Below are 17,668 nucleotides of genomic sequence, written 5' to 3'. Positions count from 1 at the left end.
TAAAAAAAAAAAAGAAAGTTAAGTCAATAAAATACTTAAAAGACTGACTTAATATGCTTATTAGACTTAGAGGGGCCATAAAATCTGAAACGCACACATAATTCTAAGTGTATTTACAGATACTCACAGCACTGTTAAGAAGTGAGGGGAAGCAAACAGCAGAACAAAGCCGGGCTGCGCAGCGCAGAGCAGAGCAGAGCCGGCTGGACTGCCAGGTCCTACTCATGAATCAATTTTGCTCAGCCAAAGTGCCAACATTAAATCCAATTAGACACCGGCTGGCACCAATCACTTTGATGACAGCGTCTAACTTAACCCTCAGGGAAAGACAGCAGTGCCAGTGGTGCCAGCTTCAAGAGCGTCAGAAAAAGAGGAAGAGGATCAGCACAGGAAGATGCCTTTGTACTTCCTTTGAAGTGCATGTGTGCATTTGTTGCAATCAACAGGGTCAGTTGAGTCGCTACCCATGCTCAGTGTGTGTGTGTTGGGTTGGTGGCACGCTGCCAGAGGCTCATATCAGAGTACAGCATGATAGGCTGTTACAGGCGCCAGCTGAACCCTTTTTTATTTCTGACTTCTGCCGCAACTGCCGGGCAACTTGACAGCATCCTGGCAACTGTCTGACATAGATACACACACCCGCGACATAAAGGCACACACAACTGAAGGAAACCAAATGCATGGAGCATGAAAGAGACACATTTAAGCTCCAACACCTGTCAGGGATTTACTATGACTGACTATGAAAGTACAAGAGGGAGACACCTCTGATATCAGGAAGTCGTGAGTCATGACCTCTCCTTTCCTGCTCTCAAATGAAAACTCATCTCTCATTCAGCCCATCTACTAAATAAGTAGTGAATTACTGCATTGCTCCTGACAGATGACCCTCAACTGGATGCACAGCAAGAAGAGAGGCAAGGAGGGGTTAGAAAAATCTATTCATGCCTAACTATGACCCTAAAGGTAAGCATATTGTCGATGTGAATAATGGAAGGGCATGAGGAGGAGGAAAAGCCTTGAGCCTCTTTAACCGCTCTCTTAAATGAGCCCACACAGCTTTCTGGTTGAATAAATAACATCTGAAGCAACTACACTTAATAAGAGTGTGTCCCACCCTTGTCTCTGACTGCCAAGGTTAGAGCAATCAATCTGATACAGCAATGCAGAAAGATGGGTAGTCAGAAAGGCCGTTAAATTATACAGAAAAAGAGCCATAATCACTGAATCAATGCGGTGTAAACAAAACAAAAAAATGCAGATACCAGCTGCATTTCCATTACAAATGAGAGAAAATCTTTGTTTTTTGTTTTTGTTTTTTTGGACAAGCAAAACTATTTCTACTAATGTTGAAAATTCTATTTCGGCATTGCAGTGTTTCAATTAAATACAAATGCAATTAAAATCACACGTGAATTCTTCAAGCAATGTCATTAAAAAAACAAGCCGCGATCCTACAATCCAATTGAGTAAGCCATTTTATAAAAGAGAAATTATCAATATTCTGGTTTCTAGATGTGCAAAGGAAACTTGTCATAACTGAAACGAAACGCAAATCTGTCAGTGAATGATTTTAAAGCCATTTATCAGTTCCTTCTGACTTCACAAATATGAGTAATACAACTTTTTGAGATTTCAGAATAATGATTTGAGACGTTCAATTCTAAATAAAGTTTTATAACTCTTTAATAGCGCGGAAAGCGATTATATTGCGACGATGCAATAAATGATTGTACATGACAAAGGAATATGAATGAAAGGGCCTTTTAAAGAATCGGGTCAGGGCCTTTTAACAGCCTAACCTGGTGCTCCAACCCACATCCTGGCTTTCAGACCTGGGTCGGATTAAACCTCTCTCCAGATTTCCTCTCCCTCCCAGGCCAACACCTGGATAAGATCTACAAGCGGCACCAGCCATCCATGTCTGGACAAAAACATTAATGCATGTTCCCTCCTAATCACTTTCAAACTCAGCCAACAGGCTGCTTCAAATGCAGCAGGGATTTGTTCCTTTGTTGCATCTGAGCAACACTGAACCGGGGCATGATTTACAATTATTGATGAAGTTTATCCAAGAGTCAGCAACAAAATAATCCCTTTAATGCAGAAGTAGTGTGGTACTCTGTTTAAGAAAACCACAACGCCCCCCACACCCCATCAATTACAATAATTGTGTCCAAATGGAATTATACTGTCCCCTATACATAAAAATAAAAAAGAGGTGAGCATCTTTCAGAGTAACCTCTGTGGGCCAGTGCTGAACTAAATCAGGTTCTCTAAAATAAATTAGAATTAGGGCGATGTGAAGCAGCGGACATTGCGCAGCATAGTTGGATTAATCTCCAGTTGGCCAATGCAATAACTTAAGTAGGTGCTTCTTAGAATAGAAACCTCATGGATCAAGCACCAAGCAACAAAAGAGGAAAATCATGCTGACCTAATTAATGCAGGCTCTTAGTGGAATATTTTTGTTGCCAGCTTCGATTCACGTCTGACCATGGAGATGAGTCTCCTGGTTCCTTTTGTGGAGTTATGTTGTCGATATCATTGTCTTCAGTTTTGCCTCTGGGTCTGAAGAATAAATCTGGCCTCTGGGAGTGGCTGCAACAGTCCTGAGGCAAAGTCACCGAGGCACTCATTATTCATCCTCTTTACCTTGTTACTCTCTATGCTCTTTCATTGACCCTCCTGTTTTCTTACCATTTAAAAAAAGAATGAAACTTTGTCTCTTAAATGCTAAAATGTTGCTTTTGTCTGTTGCTTTAATAAGTGTGCACCTCCTTTGCTTTTTTAAGACCCATGTGATCCAATTCACATCCAGCTCAACAGGTTTATAACAAAAGACTCAAAGAAAATGCTGCACCAAAGTTGTTTGGGTGAGAGGCTGTTGCAATGCAGAGGAAATCATCTGTACATCAGCTTCTTTATACGTGATGCATTTATGAATCCCTGAACCTTAATATTAGCTCTGCATATTTAACGTTTTTAAATGTTTGAACCACAGACATATTTGTCTCCGCTTTTCATCCACCAAATTCAGTGGGTCTACTCTGAACTCATCCTTCTCTTAAACAGTATCAATATATTTCACATGTTGTTGTATCCACATAAACACTTCAACCGCTTCTCCATATACAAGACATGGAGAGGGGAATTAGCTTGTTGTAGTTTGGTTTGTATGCAAACATTTAAAGTTCAGTTGTACAAGTCAGTGGCAGGTTTCCAAAGTGTTTTAGTTGTGTTCCATGTGAACCACAACTGAATCACATCTGAATTTTCTCATCGTCAAGTTGGCAAGTTGTGCAGAAATCTAATAAACCATTATTTTAAAAATTAGGTCTGATCAAGGATAACTATTTACGCAAAACTATTAAGAACATTTTAGCAGATATCGATATCCAATATTTTATATATAATACCCAACACCTTGTTGTGTTTCATTTAAGCTCCCATAATGCTGCGCTGCATCACTATCACTCTCACATGACCAAACAAAAAAGATCTTCCTACCACCAACTATGCATCACTTGAAATTCTAGCGCCAAAAAGTAAAAAGATTTCTATTTACTATCCAGCCTGATTCTTACCGCCTGGTCCACTTTTAAGTCCGGTCAAATAAAACACCTGTAAAGCTTTGGGTTTTGCCATATGCATCGGCTCGCTATGGATAAGACTACAAAATATTAGAACATCTTACAATGGTGAGAACATTAGTAAATATTGTAATAACTACATCAATTGCAATAAGTTCTAATTTTCTTATTCCTTCTCCATCTCATCTGTGCTTCCAATGTCATTTGTGTCCAGTTTGAGAACCTGCTGCCTTGAGATGGTCCAACCGGCTATTACATTACATTAGCATGTAAAATGCAAGTTTATAATACATTAGACAACAATTATTGCAGTCAATGCAGTCCTTTGCGAAATAAATATTGCACAAACTGATAGTGTGATGACCGTATGCTTTCCAGCTCTAGCTGGGACTCAGAGGATCATCCAGCCCAGGTTTTCTGTGGCCGCGCTCAGACAGTGACAAGACCTCCACTCAAAGGGTGATGCCAGACATACAGAGAAAAACAAATTAGTCAGATTATATGCACAATAACAACAAAACCAAAGTTTATTTTTCAAAAATCTGAATCTGCCAAAAGTTGTTGTTTTCTTAATATGGATCATTTTTCTCTCAAGAATGAACAGGACACAAAAACTGCAATGACATCCCGGTGTGAAATCAATTCATTCTTTCCTCCTCCTGTCTTTTGAGCAGATGGCATTCAATTCACCACTTTATGAATTGAATGGCATCTGCGGTTGAAGTGACAACTATACATCTCTGCATGTAACATTGTGGCTTAAAGTGAGCATTCAAATTCAACAGCATGGACATAAAAGATAATTTGTTTTTAAATGTGTGGCCCCACTTCATGTTTAGTTTTAAAATCACTTCTGAGTTCAGGTCTAATATCAGTTTATCAATTGTTTGATCTGCTACTTATAATAAATTTAAAACCATAAATGTGTGGTTTTATGGTATTGACTCTTGATAATTGCACTGCAAATAGTGTATTCAACCAAACCTGGGTCACTATCGGGCTCAGAGCTCAAATCTATTCTGAAGGTGCCATTATGAAACACTGAGTGGGAGCTGTAGTATTATACATAGCTGCCTGTGTGTAGGCCAGCTCTTTAATCAGTGACTGTAATTGCTGGGATGGACTTTGAACCACAGACATATTTGTCTCCGCTTTTCATCCATGGCTAAACAACGAAAGGGAGGGAGGCAGCAGCGAGCGCCCGGGCCCGGCCATGCACGGCTCCAGTCCCGGTCCCTGCGAGCAGCCAAGCATGGAGGAGGAATAGAGGGGTCACAAACAGAAGAAAGAGTTTTGGCTGAGAATGGGACGAAAAGCTGGAGATGTGGAATGGAGGGGGTGGAGAAAAACAGAAAGGAAAAAGATTTAAAAAAGCGAGGAAGAAAAAGGCGGCGAAAGGAGAGGACATGATGGTACACAAGTCCCCCAGTGGCAGATTGAGAGCTCTGAGAAGGCCAAACAGGAGTCTCTTCTGAATACTAAAACCTTTCATGGAGGCAACACTGCAACACAGACACAACTCCAAAACATCTCCTTTGAGGCGCCGCAATATACGAGGCTTTCAACCGCTTGTTCCAGAGTTGGTCTAATTGGGAGCCGAGGCAATACAAGGAGGGCTTAGGGAGGTGGGAGCAGAGGAGCTAAGGAGAAGAAGAGAGGCAAGGAGGGGTGCTTGATTTAAGAGGCCATTGTTTCAACAAGTACATTCTGCCTCCCTCTCCTTTCTCCTCATGGCCTCCCCTTCAGATGCCCACACTCCACAGAGTCAAAAGGCGGCGTTTAGCCCCTCTGAGCGAAGAGGAGCTGGGCTTGTTTTGACACTTTGTCCTCCTTGGCTTCTGTGAAAAGGCCCCGCTTCTATGGGACACTCAAGTTCATTAGAAAGTACAGCGCTTTCAGCTGCTTCCCCATTCCAGCTCCAGGCCTCAATGGGGCCTCCAAAGCTCCTCGCTGTTTGTTTAATAAAGACCCCCACAACCACCACCTTCATTTCCCTCATTGCAGAAGTAGCTGAGTTACAGCCTCCTGGGTCTGGGGAGACTGATCGAGGATAATGTAGAGAAAATAACAGGGGGGAAGAATTAGCTCAAATGGCCCGTTTTATGATCTTCATGACCATTTCCCTTTCAGTTTGTGCTTATTGCTCATAACAGCAATTATTATTCCAAGAGAGTTGAGAAGTATGTAAAAAGTGTAATAAAATCAAAGCAAAGGCAAAAGCATAATAGCACCCAGTCAAAAGTCGTTGAAAAGCGACAACGTCACAGGAAATCCAAAAGTTAAGGACTGGGATTACACAGTGGCTTAATCAACTATGCACAATTAAATGTGGAAAACTTCACAAAAACTTTAAAATTTAACAAGGGAAGTGTAAACTGTACGTATCAAAGTATGAAAGATCCGTAGGTTTTCTGACACCAAGGGATGAAATATGCCGTTTTCAAGCATAAATAGACATTATAGAAGAAATAGCACAGAAAAGTGCTTCACCTGCAACATAGCAGTGAAACTCTGAATCTGGAGTGTGTATGTGGAGAGTCAGGTTTCTGCTCTCACACTTTCAGGTGACATCAATGCACGTCAGTAAGAGATGACACTCTAGAAGGGCAGAATATAAAAAAAAACCCACGGAAGGCTCAGCTGCCCCACTGTGGCCCGATCTAAATGTAAATCACTATGTGAGTAAAAAGTAGGAAGACTTCATACAGCTGTAGTTTGTTACATTGTCCATTAGAAATGCATCATATTATCAGTTTACTATAAAAACCAAGTTGAACATTGAATGTTTGAGAGTTTATCCAGAGGCTGTTGAGGGAGTCCTTTCCATGCTGCTCTAAAAACACGAGTTTAAGGCAGAATTTAGTAGAAGGCTAATATTTTAAAAGGCCAAACACATCTTGAGTAATTAATAAGTAGATTTCAGTGAGCCCATTGAGAACATGTGTCAAGCACAAGAAGACCGGAAGCTACATGCCTCGCATGAAAGTACTTATATTATGAAGTGAAAAGAAACAGTGACAAAAACATAAAAATAGAAAATACTGCATTACCCGAGTAGCTCATTTTTGAAGTTAGATATGTCAGAAGTTTGATGCATCATCTTAGCATAATGCAATATAGCAAAAGGTAATATTAGCCATTGTTTTGGCTAAGTTTAAGTTGTTAAGATCAGCATCCAACAGTGTGTCAGAAAACAGGACTGGCAAAACATAGCGATAACCAGTTAGCTTAGCGATGCCAAATGTATTTTTTTTAAGAAAAATAAAGTTTCCAAACTCTTGTAAACAATGGCAATCAGACACAAAAAGAGAAGATAAAAATTCACATCATGTACAAATCACAAACCCAAATCTAGATGAGTAAACAGAGAAATTATGAAGACGATCAGTCTGTCATAAAGAAGCACAAGCGGAATGAGAGGATTCATATAATTCATCACAAAACCATGTCCCCTCTGCTTTCATCATCTGTCTTAAAAGAAGAGTAGTTTATTGTATTTTTGGACATTACCACATAATCAAGTGGATCTATAGATTAAATCTTTGGCAGCCTGATACATATCCTCTTTGCTATCTGATAGGCCTATGGGTGTAGTCCATCAATAAAATTTCACATTTTATTTAAAAACCATCCTGTACTTTTTTTAATGCTGACTTTTTCAAATCTCACCATGCTGACTCTACTGGTTTTCGCTAAAATAGTTATCGTTTTCTGTGAGTTCTTTGCAAACAGCATCATTTATTGTGATAGAGACAATTTACTAACACTTTTGTAGATTTGAAGCGATATTTGTTTGAACGAAAAAAAAAAATCCTGATTTTGTTAGCAAAACAATAAAGAAGATGCAATGCCATCTACAGGCTTTAAAAACGTGTACATTTTTGCGGCAACATAATGAATACATTACGTTTAATTGATACGTTGTTGTACGTAGGAATGCTGAACTACACATGGGTCCAATTATAGCAAAAAGTTTCCAGTTATCCTCCCCAACGTTGTCATCAGCATTGCCAAACATGTGAGAGGCACTGTAACCTTTGGACGTCAGAGTCACATTCAGGAATCCGTTCTGTGGGCATGAGATTATGTTTCGGCGATGTGAATTCAACTCCACGGTGCAGCAGCTTACCTCCTACTGGTTTCAACAGCCAGGGGGACATCAGATCTTCAGCAGGTGCTTCCCTGCAGTTGTAGAACCCCAGTGAGGTGTGGGAGGAAAACGTGACACTGATCTAACACACTTCTTTCAGCTGTTGTATCAAAGAGTGCAATGCACCAAAAAAAATTGTATTAGAGTGTAGCTTAACAATGGATTCAAACTAAATTGTAGCTTGTCTTTTATGTTATTTTTTTCTAAAACATTCAGACCCAATAGATTCGTTTCTATAGTTTGCGTGAACACAACAAGGACAATTCATTTCATGCTACTGCGCACACAGACGGTTATTTAATTTACTGCTCGAGACTCACAAGTGTGCTGGTAAGCAAGTGCAGAAATCTAAGAGTGTGTGGGGTCTCTTTCAAATCATATCACATTCTAATCTTATCTGGAGCTGGAGATGGAAGCTGTGAGTGTGTGTTCCTAACCCTGGCCTGTGGCTGTGCAGGCCGTTTGTGCATGCTGGTATGTTGAAAGCCTTCATTCAGTCACCTTTTGGAGGTAATCTGGGAGACAGCTGCAAGCCCCCATGTGAAACCCTCCCACAGATGAACAGAGAAGGTGGCCAGGCTGGTTTGAGAAGGCATCTGGACTGATATAAAAGAAAAAGGAGATAAACCTCTGAATGCAAAACAAAAACCACTAAAGAAGGTAGGAACGGCTATGTGAAAAATATATTCAGAAATTTGGCATTGATTTTGCAGAGACAGCATGACTGGGTTAAAATGAACAAAAAATGGAAAGTGATTTAAAAAGTTTTTTTTAGTAAGGCAGAACCCATTTTATGTTATTAGGAGAGAATTAAATTATTTTTTTTATAATTATTATGAACTGGATTTATGTTTGGATCTTAACCAGGCCAGTTCTTTGTAATGTTAAAACATAAATATGCTTTGTGATGTGAATCACTGGTTAAATTCATCTGAGCAAAAGCGTTTGCAACAAATGTATTCCATGCTTCCACGATAATTAATCTGCAAAAACAGAAGTTAACATTGTCAAGATGTCTCCCTGCCAAACCTAAAACTGCTATGAGACAAGGGCTCACTTTTCTTGTATTGTTTTATTCAATATTTTAAAGGCAATTTGACATTTATCACACATTAATAAGATGTTTTAAATCTCTTACTGCACCATTTAAACCTGTGAAAGCATACTAAAACTAAAACCATGACCTAAATAATTAGCAGATTGAAGTAGTTCCTTAGTCAAAGTCATCAACTATGTTTAAAACCAGAGTGTGGTGGAATCCTGAGCAAAGGCCAGTTGGGTAAATGTTATATAAATAGACTACTGACTTCAAACTTGGGATAGAGCCCTTTCCCACATCAATAGTTTTCATTTGCCACGTCGGTCTGCTTGCTTTATTTCTCCCTCTTTTCCTCCCCCTGTGCTCATACTCGCCATAAGAATGTATCACGACTTCTAACACCGGCGGGCTGAAGTAGGACGACCTTCTTTTCCTCGCCAGTTGCCATGGTGAATTGTGTGTAGCATCAGAGCTCCATTGAGGATTCTATGAGTCACAATACTCCCAATTCAGATGACAAAAAAAAATAAAAAAAATGAAAACTCAGTTGACTCATATCAGCTGTTCTGAACCCCAAACACAGCCCTTACCACATCTTAAGGTTTATCAAATGAGAGTTAGCCTCACACATTGTTAAATATTTTCATTGGGACGGCTCTAAAATTGGTCTGACTCATTCTTTTGATGCCTTTTTTTGGCAAGTTCACAACTGTTTCATGCTTAGCAGCAGTTGTGAGCTACTTAAATCCAGATTATCATTTACTTAGAGAAAGGAGAGGACATCTTTATGCATGTGCCATATTAATTCAGCGTTGGTGGGCTTAGGACGACTCTTCTGTAGACAAACAAAAAGAGAGCAACAGCTCTGACATCAATTAGCAGAAAAAAGCCTCATCCCCTGCCTTCAACGAGGCTCCGCTAATAGCAGTCTGTTTGCAAGCTGCCACCCAATCGAGTAAAAACCATATATGCACACACAAACCCATTTTGTCCATAACCTCCTCAGAGTGTACTGAATTAAGCTTTATCCAATTAATGAAGAAACATGTCTTTCTCTGGCTGCAGCTATTTGAATCTTGAACTTTCAGCAAATCTGCTTCTGTCAACACTCGACAATCAGGGATGAGAACAAAGGCGTTAACGGAAAACAGTGCAAGCAGATTTAGCAAATGTTGCTTCTCTGTTGCCTTTAATGGGAAGAGCAAGTCTCTCCGCATACTCCATGAATGGACCAAGACCACTAAACATTTTAAGCAGCTTTAATCTACTCGTGCCTATTTGCAAAAGCTCATTAGAAGTGGTGAGTTTTTTTGTTTTTTTTTTAAATGTCAGAAAAATTACGTTTGTAAGATTTAGCAGACGGCAATTTATCACTCAAGAACAGAGTCGGTAGTGCTGAGAGCGCATTTCCAAAACGAGAGTTTATTTATATCTTTCTGTAAGCAATAAATGTGCTGAAGTGAATTAGTGTAGAAAAAAACAGGGAAGAATTATTTACCAAAGATTTGAGGTATGGATTGTCCACTTAGGAGTATTATTTTAGACTCGTAAATGAAAAAAAGCTGCTGTGCTGGGATAGAGAGAGAAAATTCATATTCCACCTCACTACTTATGAAAGGTAGCACGAAGGACTGCCAAAGCAAAACAGGATGAGAGCACAGAGCTTGGCAACCACAGACAATCTGGTAACTTTGTTTGGAATATTACAGTTTTAAGTTGCTCTTCTGTGATTAGGGGGAAAGAAAGGCAGTTCAGATAAAATGTTATTCATCGTTCCAAAACAATAGGCACATCACAGGCTCTACGTCGAACTTGAATTAAGAAAAAACAAGGTACAGTGTGATCCTAGCCGTCTATTGCATTGAATCAGTTCCTTGATAACAATTCAGGTTAACAGGAGTTAAACAGCAGCAGGCGTGACCCTGTTTGCTAAAAACACAGAGTATCTGCAAATACCAAAAACAGAGAAGTCTTATGAAGTCCTCGCTTCTTAATTATTAACATGCTTATCAAGATAAGCCCGTTAATTAATGTTCTTAACAGATGATCCAAAGCCACTCGTATAGCTGCAAGAGTAAGTTTAATTAATAAACTTATTCTCAAACAAAAACTGACTTCAATTAGCAAAAAAAAACAAATAAACAAAAAAACTATGATACCCTCTCTGACACTGCTGTTTATTTCTCTATAGTGAACTCTGACCCGCTTCCCTCTCACAACTAAGGAACAGCATGATGCTGCCAGCACCGTGTTTCATCTGCTGTGATATCAGGGTTATTAGTTTGCTCACAACACGTCTAAAGCTTCTCCTGTTGCACTCCACTACCAATAAAGCTAATATGTCTAACAGTACTGAGACCTCTTGCTGTTTTAAAGCAGGTTATCTGAGAATGTTCATATTCACATTTCATTTGATTACGAAAACAAGTTGCCTTCCTTCTGAATGATAAAAAAAGAGAACAAGTTTTGTCTCTATGAACATAATCACACTGAATGCACATTTTAAATCAGAGCTACATAATAAAATTAGATTGCACTGGTACAAAAGAGTCAGATGGACATTCATTTACAAAAACTAATTGTAGACAGTTACTCCCCAAAACAATAACAAAAAAAGTTGAGTATGCTGCAAATTGCCCTCATCTCTCAGTTCAAACAATAGCCATTCAAACACTTCTGTCATAAAAACATTATCTTTGTCCTCAAATACGATCCTGTGATGTCTTTATTTCAAGCTGAGACAACAAAGAGAATAAGTGGCTTATTTTTTTACGACTAAAACCACACTGGGGACGGAAAGAGGCCCTTTATCTCAACAATCCCCTGATCGTCCTCTTGCAGATATGCCCCCGTTTTATGGAATGTCCCAGGTGAAGCTTTCCTCTTTAGTCACAAAGTGAGGAGATGCCCTAATGAACAATTAAGTTACTATGGATCTCTACCTGAGTGTGTCCTTCAAAATGCCTTTGTGTCCCTGCTCCCCCCTCCACTGGTGTGCTCAGACAGCGAGTCTCCAGACCTGCTTATCTTTCTGTCCTCCACAGCAGGCCCCCGCTGAGACGGAGAACCAGAGTTTATTACAGTTTCCAATAATCTGCAACCCCCAAGGAGCTCAGAATGACAGTACTTGGTGTGGAAAAAGGACAGGACTCCATTTCACTACCAATCCTCTGATGGGCCACCAATATGATGCATGACCACTAGTAAACTACAAGAATTATGGCAAATCTTTGCTTTTTTTATTATTATTCAACCGAAGCTAAATTTTTAAATAAACTCTGACTCTGAAGCGAATTGTGTTGTTGGGTTTACACGTTCAGAGACTTTCATGCACAACATTGACCGTCATGCGCACCTCTGGCCACCACCTCTGGGAGCATCAGCGACCTTCCACATAACCGTAGCCAGAGCAACCAATGAACTAAATTTCAGGTTATCCAGGGAAAAACTAATCCTGTGACTCCCCAGAGGAGTCACTTTCATTTGTTGTCCCTGGAGAGACTTTTAAAAATACACAGTAACTTACTTTTGACAAGGATTAAGGATCTTAACATTTTAAATTTCCTTTCCAATTACCTTGGAAGGCACAAGAACTAATGACAAATGTGTATTTTCATCTTGTTTGTAACTAGCCTGAGGAGGATGATAAAATTAAACTTTGGCAAGCATTTCTACTGGTGGCTCATCTATGTTACAATGAGAACAATTGTTCTCCAAAGTACAAGCTGATGGTGGTTAACTTTGTTTGTCTGTTTGCTGTGTGCACTGAAAGCTGACATCTGTGACAGATATTAGAGCAGTGAGCATAATTGAAATACGCCCTGGGGCCGCAGATTCATGTTCTGAAACCAGAAACAATCCAGAAGAAGAAAGCACGCCCAGGGGTCTCTGACAGAGAAAGCCTGACTTGCAGAGTGATGGCCAGGTGATTTAGAGGAACACGAGGAGGGTAGAGGTCTGAGGTCTGACATTTATCCATCAGAGAATGTTAGAGGGAGAGCGGGGGTGGAAATCAAGTAATCATAGTTACCTCCACTGCTACCTTGGAGGTGCAATTCCATCCCTTCTGAAGAGACACACAAAGCACAGCGGGGGTATCGGGTGGCCTGTTCCCCCGTCCTCTGGCGTAAGCAACAGCCTGGCCAATGCCAACCTAACCATCAAGACTAGAAGAGGGTACAGAACATTTATACCCTCCCAACACAGGAGCTTAAGTCTTACACATCCCAATAAATCTGGGCTTTTTTCACCTCTTAAGCCCCCTAAAACTCCTTAACATAGGCTAGGAAGCCAGAATGAAAGGTGAACACGCACATGTGCCAAAACAATCAGATTCAAAAAAAAGAGAAAGGAAAAACTTGTTTTATAGAAACTAGCCATAGCTACAACCTCCAGGTCAACATATCCCCATGAGAGAGAAATACTGTGCCCTAGATGGATCTGCACCAAAAACAATACAAAGAGTGTAACAAATCTCTCTGTGGACTGGGTTAGTCATAAATGTCAACCTTGCAACACTATTAATATCAACACAATTACTCTGAGGATACTTTATTAAATGTGGCTTGGAGCATTTCTGCAAGACAAAGTCATAAATTTACATTCTGAAGCTTGCTGTGTATGCACAACCATGCCTGGATGTTCAGGAAAAAAAAAAAAAAACACTGGTGTGAGACTGTTTTAGACCGTGTATCGTCAGGGGACTAATCAATCCAAAGAGAGGGTATAGCAAGCAGGAAAGGGCACAGCAGGTGGAAGCAACCTGAACCAAAGATCAAACTTCAGTCTGCCCTCTCCAAGCCACTTAGCTTGAAACTTAATTCTACAAGGACAAGATGTTGCATCTTGTTCACTCCAACAGTCAGTCAATATCTAGTGTAGTTATAGGTGCAAAAACTACAAATCAAGTATTTTTTTTCCTCATTCAATTTACATCATCAAATGCAAGTTAAGGGTCGTAGAGTGAGTTGGTACCTTGTTCTTCCGTTTTTGACCTTACCAAAAGGTTTTCGATCAGTTTCTTGCCGTTTACCAGCAATTACGACAAATCTTTTACAGAAAAAGCTGCAAAAAGACGTCAAAGAACATGTTATGCAAAGATGGTCTTATTTCACTTATGTCTCTGTTTAGGACACCGAGTTTAGGCCAAATATCCAATTCCAGGACTCTTAGATCAGGAAGAGAGAAAGGAGATATTTTGTATTTAAATTAACATTTCTGTTTTTCTTTTGTGTTACATCTTATTCTACAGTTCAAGCATTATTGTGTAAATTGTACCTTTTACACCTTTTGTAAGATATCAAAACTAATTTCTGACATGCTTTCTTGAAAATGCAAAGCATGGAATGTCTTCTTTGGGACAAACACCTGGCACTCCAATCAATAGCCGATCAGTGAATGAACAGGGGCCCCTGTGGGAATCACAGGAGAGGGTGAGGAGAAGCACCGTCCCACAGCACACCATTAAACTGTGTAACACACTTGCCAACATGCCATTAGTCCAACTCAGCCTATTACTGCAAGGCCAGTGGACTTGGCTGAGAAAGCATTTTGACCTCACACACATATTAGTCATGAACACCACACAAACACACACACACAAACAAACACAGTTAAATAAATTATAGCTTCAGGCTATGTCCAGTCAAATGGAACCAGCAGCTGACTTTAATGTTGCCATTTAGAAAAGGCAACTCTAAAATTATGGTATTACTCTTGTTTTTCATCCTTTAAGCCAAACAACATTTTTCCTTTTTATTAAGTTAAATACTTAGAAAGTACCTCACGCTGTAGAAAACAGATGATCAGCGTGAATAAGTTGGCCAGAAACATGGCAAACTTCAAGATCATAATTTTAAAATTAAAGGTGAACACCATCTATCTGCGGTCATCACATAAACAGAGACATTCACTGTAGCTATACAATTTATCCTCCACTTAAAATGCCAGCGGTGACCTATCGCAATCAGAGACAACAGACAAAGACGTGTTTGATACATGACACACGCCCGGCAGACTTAATTGCTTTATGACAGAACAAGACTATAATCAAACCAGCACGGCTCCCAGCCCCAGATAACGAGGGGTTGGTGTGTGCGTGTGTGCGTTTGGGGAGCGGGACATTAATAACTACATTTGAAAAAAAAAAGATGAAAAGCCCAACTATTAATAGGATGTGGCTCATCCATCGTACCTTTTGTTTCCAGTTGAGATATTGACTCCTATCTGGGTGACATTTTGAAGACGGTGTTCTGGTGACATTTAGGAGATGTCACATTTGCTCCAACCTCCTTTTGAGATCTAACCAGATAATTACAGGTGTAATTTTGGCTTGGCTGTCAGGTAAATCTTCATGATGTGTCAGAGAGCACGGCACCGGGCATCCATGTGTATAATAATGCTAAGCCCGGTCTCTATGTGTGTGTGTGTGTGTGTGTGTGTGTGTGTGTGTGTGTGTTTGGGAAAAGCAGTGAGTCCTCGCATTCCAGCGGCTGTTCTAACATGTTGTAAACACAAGGTGTTGGAGAAACATTGGACAAGGGGTGGTGGAAAACCCTCATACTTCTGACAAGTGCTACTAAAGGGGGTTGGGGCACAAGATCTAAGCTATCAGAGATAAACACATCTCTCCACCTGCAATGAAAGCACAAAAGGTTTATGAGAGATTAATCTCATGAGTCCCCCCCCCTTTTCCCTGGGAGAGGGTACTCAAAGTAGTGCTCAGAACTTTCTAGCTCATAGAAAACACACAAAAACAATGTGAAAATCTTGGACTTCCTGCATCTGACGCCTCATTTCCAGCATCTATGAAAGTAAGTCAAGCAAAGGCATTCTGCCCGATTTAGGAAGGGATAATTTATTCCTACATCAGCTTGTGCTGGTAAAAATCAGCCTCGGGACGAAGATCTGACAGCACACTGGCATACGCACACACCTCCCATGCTGGAGTAGACTGGATGCAGATTCCACACACCAGAAACTCGTTTTATCAAAATATAATGCGCTCAAATGCGGGAAATTCTGCGCAAAACTTGGAATGTACTGTTGTGGTCTAGCATTGGGCTACAGCGCTGGCACAATCAAATGCAAAAAGATTACAATAAATCAAAGTGTTGAAGCTAACAAAAAAAAAAATGAATGCATTTTGCAAGTCATATTAACATTCATACACAAAACTGAAAGTCTATAATCTGACCTGCGCATTTTTGGTTGTGAAAATACCTTGTAAAGGGAGAAATCAAACACATTTCACCAACCCAGTGTCCCCAGTACGGGAAGAAGTTAAGTGTTGTTGGATCTAATTATCTGAAAGTGCCACAAACAGTCCAATTCACAGTTTTAAAAATATTCATTTCTGTCCACCTCTTCCAAAACACGCTCACATGCAGTTTGAAGCCCGCGTCGCTGCGTCGCCTCTCGGACTCTCTTACCTGGACTCTGGCTGAGGAACAAAGTTGCCAGGACGCCCCACAGCACCGCGGCCAGCTGCATCTTGCACCCCACTTTTCTCTCGCTCTTCTCCGGGCTTCTCGACCCCCTGCTTCCCCCTCTTCTCCCTTTATTCTGTCCCCCCTCAACACAAACAAATACCGACGGGCTTCTTTCACAAGAAGACGCTCCCCCGGCTCTCACCCTAACCTCTTGGCATGACTGACTTTTTCTCCCCGTCTGTCTCCTCGACCTCCTCCGCCTCCTCCTCTCTAGTGATAAAGCAACAAAACCGGGATTAAAAAGTTAACTCTGAGAGGAGCGGCGCGGCCACGGTCTCCAGCATGTTGTGCACTCGTTCCCGACGGTGTGGATACCAATAGGAGCCGAGGGCTGTACCACCATGGAGCCGGGAGGGTAGTTGAACTAGCTAATGAAGTAAATGAGAGCTAACATTGTAATACATCAACAGCAGTAGGGAGTGGTTAACTTTAGAAAGCTGTGAAATAAGGGAATATATATGAAAGTGGTTTAGTGTCGTGTTTTTCTAAGTCATGTCTCATTTCATGCCTGTCTGTGTTCCCCTGTCCCTTACAAAATGGGCTCGTCCAAAATCTCTGCTCTTGTGTCATTTGTTAAATTACGTCTTTTAAAACGCTGGTGGTTCGCAGAAAGCACAGCAGAGCATCAGAGGCATAAATAAACAGCCTGTCTGCTCTGCAAACTTCTTCTCTTACTTTCTTTGGTTTTTTGCACAATGAAGGTTGAAAAGGAGAAGAAGTGGAGCATAAAAAACTTTTTTGTTCTCACGTAAGTAAATGGAGGCAAATGACAGAGTGGCGGTTTTTATAGTGGAGAATAATGACTAGAAGATGAGGTCATTACACAGTCATTCATCCCGCAAATTTACACAAAACTACCAAAGGGATCTGGTGGTAATATTAAAATCTAATTAATTCCAACAACGTTGCCATGCATGGCTTGCTTTCCTAGAATCGCACAACTTCCCTTTGAATGAGAATGACATAACTGTATCACAAGTTTATGCCTGGCAGTGAAGGCCGAAAAGATCCTGCTTTATAACAAAGACAAAAAGGTAGACCCAAATATGGTGGTACTGATCTTTACTTTTCACCCTTAAAAAACTACAAGTTTACTCATATAGTCTTTGTCCAGTCAGCATTTGTTTGATTATCTGAAACATGTAAGTGACAAAAAAGCAAAAACAGAACAACTTCTCTCCCTGCTCCTGCTGTGCACACACTGTAAAAGTTAAGAGCTGTAATTAAGACCATTTCTGGGTTGGAGCACGAATTAAATAGTTGTCTGGAAATTAACTGATTTATTTTTTGTCTTTTAGCAGAAATACTTCCACAAAAAATTTAAATATCTATCCATGTGAAATGTAAAATTGTCTTACAAATAGCATGTTTTTTTTTTACCAGCCCTGTTTTCTAA

At 40.3% G+C, this 17,668-nt stretch overlaps 1 protein-coding gene across 3 annotated transcripts in view; it reads right to left on the bottom strand.

Annotated features, from left to right (window-relative positions):
* Positions 1–16,600, bottom strand: part of lrp4 (low density lipoprotein receptor-related protein 4) — a 111,812-nt gene extending 95,212 nt beyond the window's left edge. Inside the window, exon 1 of one of the 3 annotated variants that reach the window (XM_017304055.2) lies at positions 16,213–16,600. In XM_017304055.2, coding sequence (XP_017159544.1) covers positions 16,213–16,273 — 61 coding nt within the window. In that variant the 5' untranslated portion in view covers positions 16,274–16,600. The remainder of the gene's footprint in view (positions 1–16,212) is intronic. The other 2 variants (XM_017304054.2, XM_008405945.3) reach the window with 2 other exon arrangements.
* Positions 16,601–17,668: the final 1,068 nt, after the last annotated feature.

This window comes from Poecilia reticulata, chromosome 3 (assembly GCF_904066995.2).
Source record: "Poecilia reticulata chromosome 3, P_reticulata-male-v2, whole genome shotgun sequence".
Taxonomy (NCBI): domain Eukaryota; kingdom Metazoa; phylum Chordata; class Actinopteri; order Cyprinodontiformes; family Poeciliidae; genus Poecilia; species Poecilia reticulata.
The sequence above is the reverse complement of the archived record's forward strand: the minus strand, read 5'-3'. Positions and strand labels throughout refer to the sequence as shown.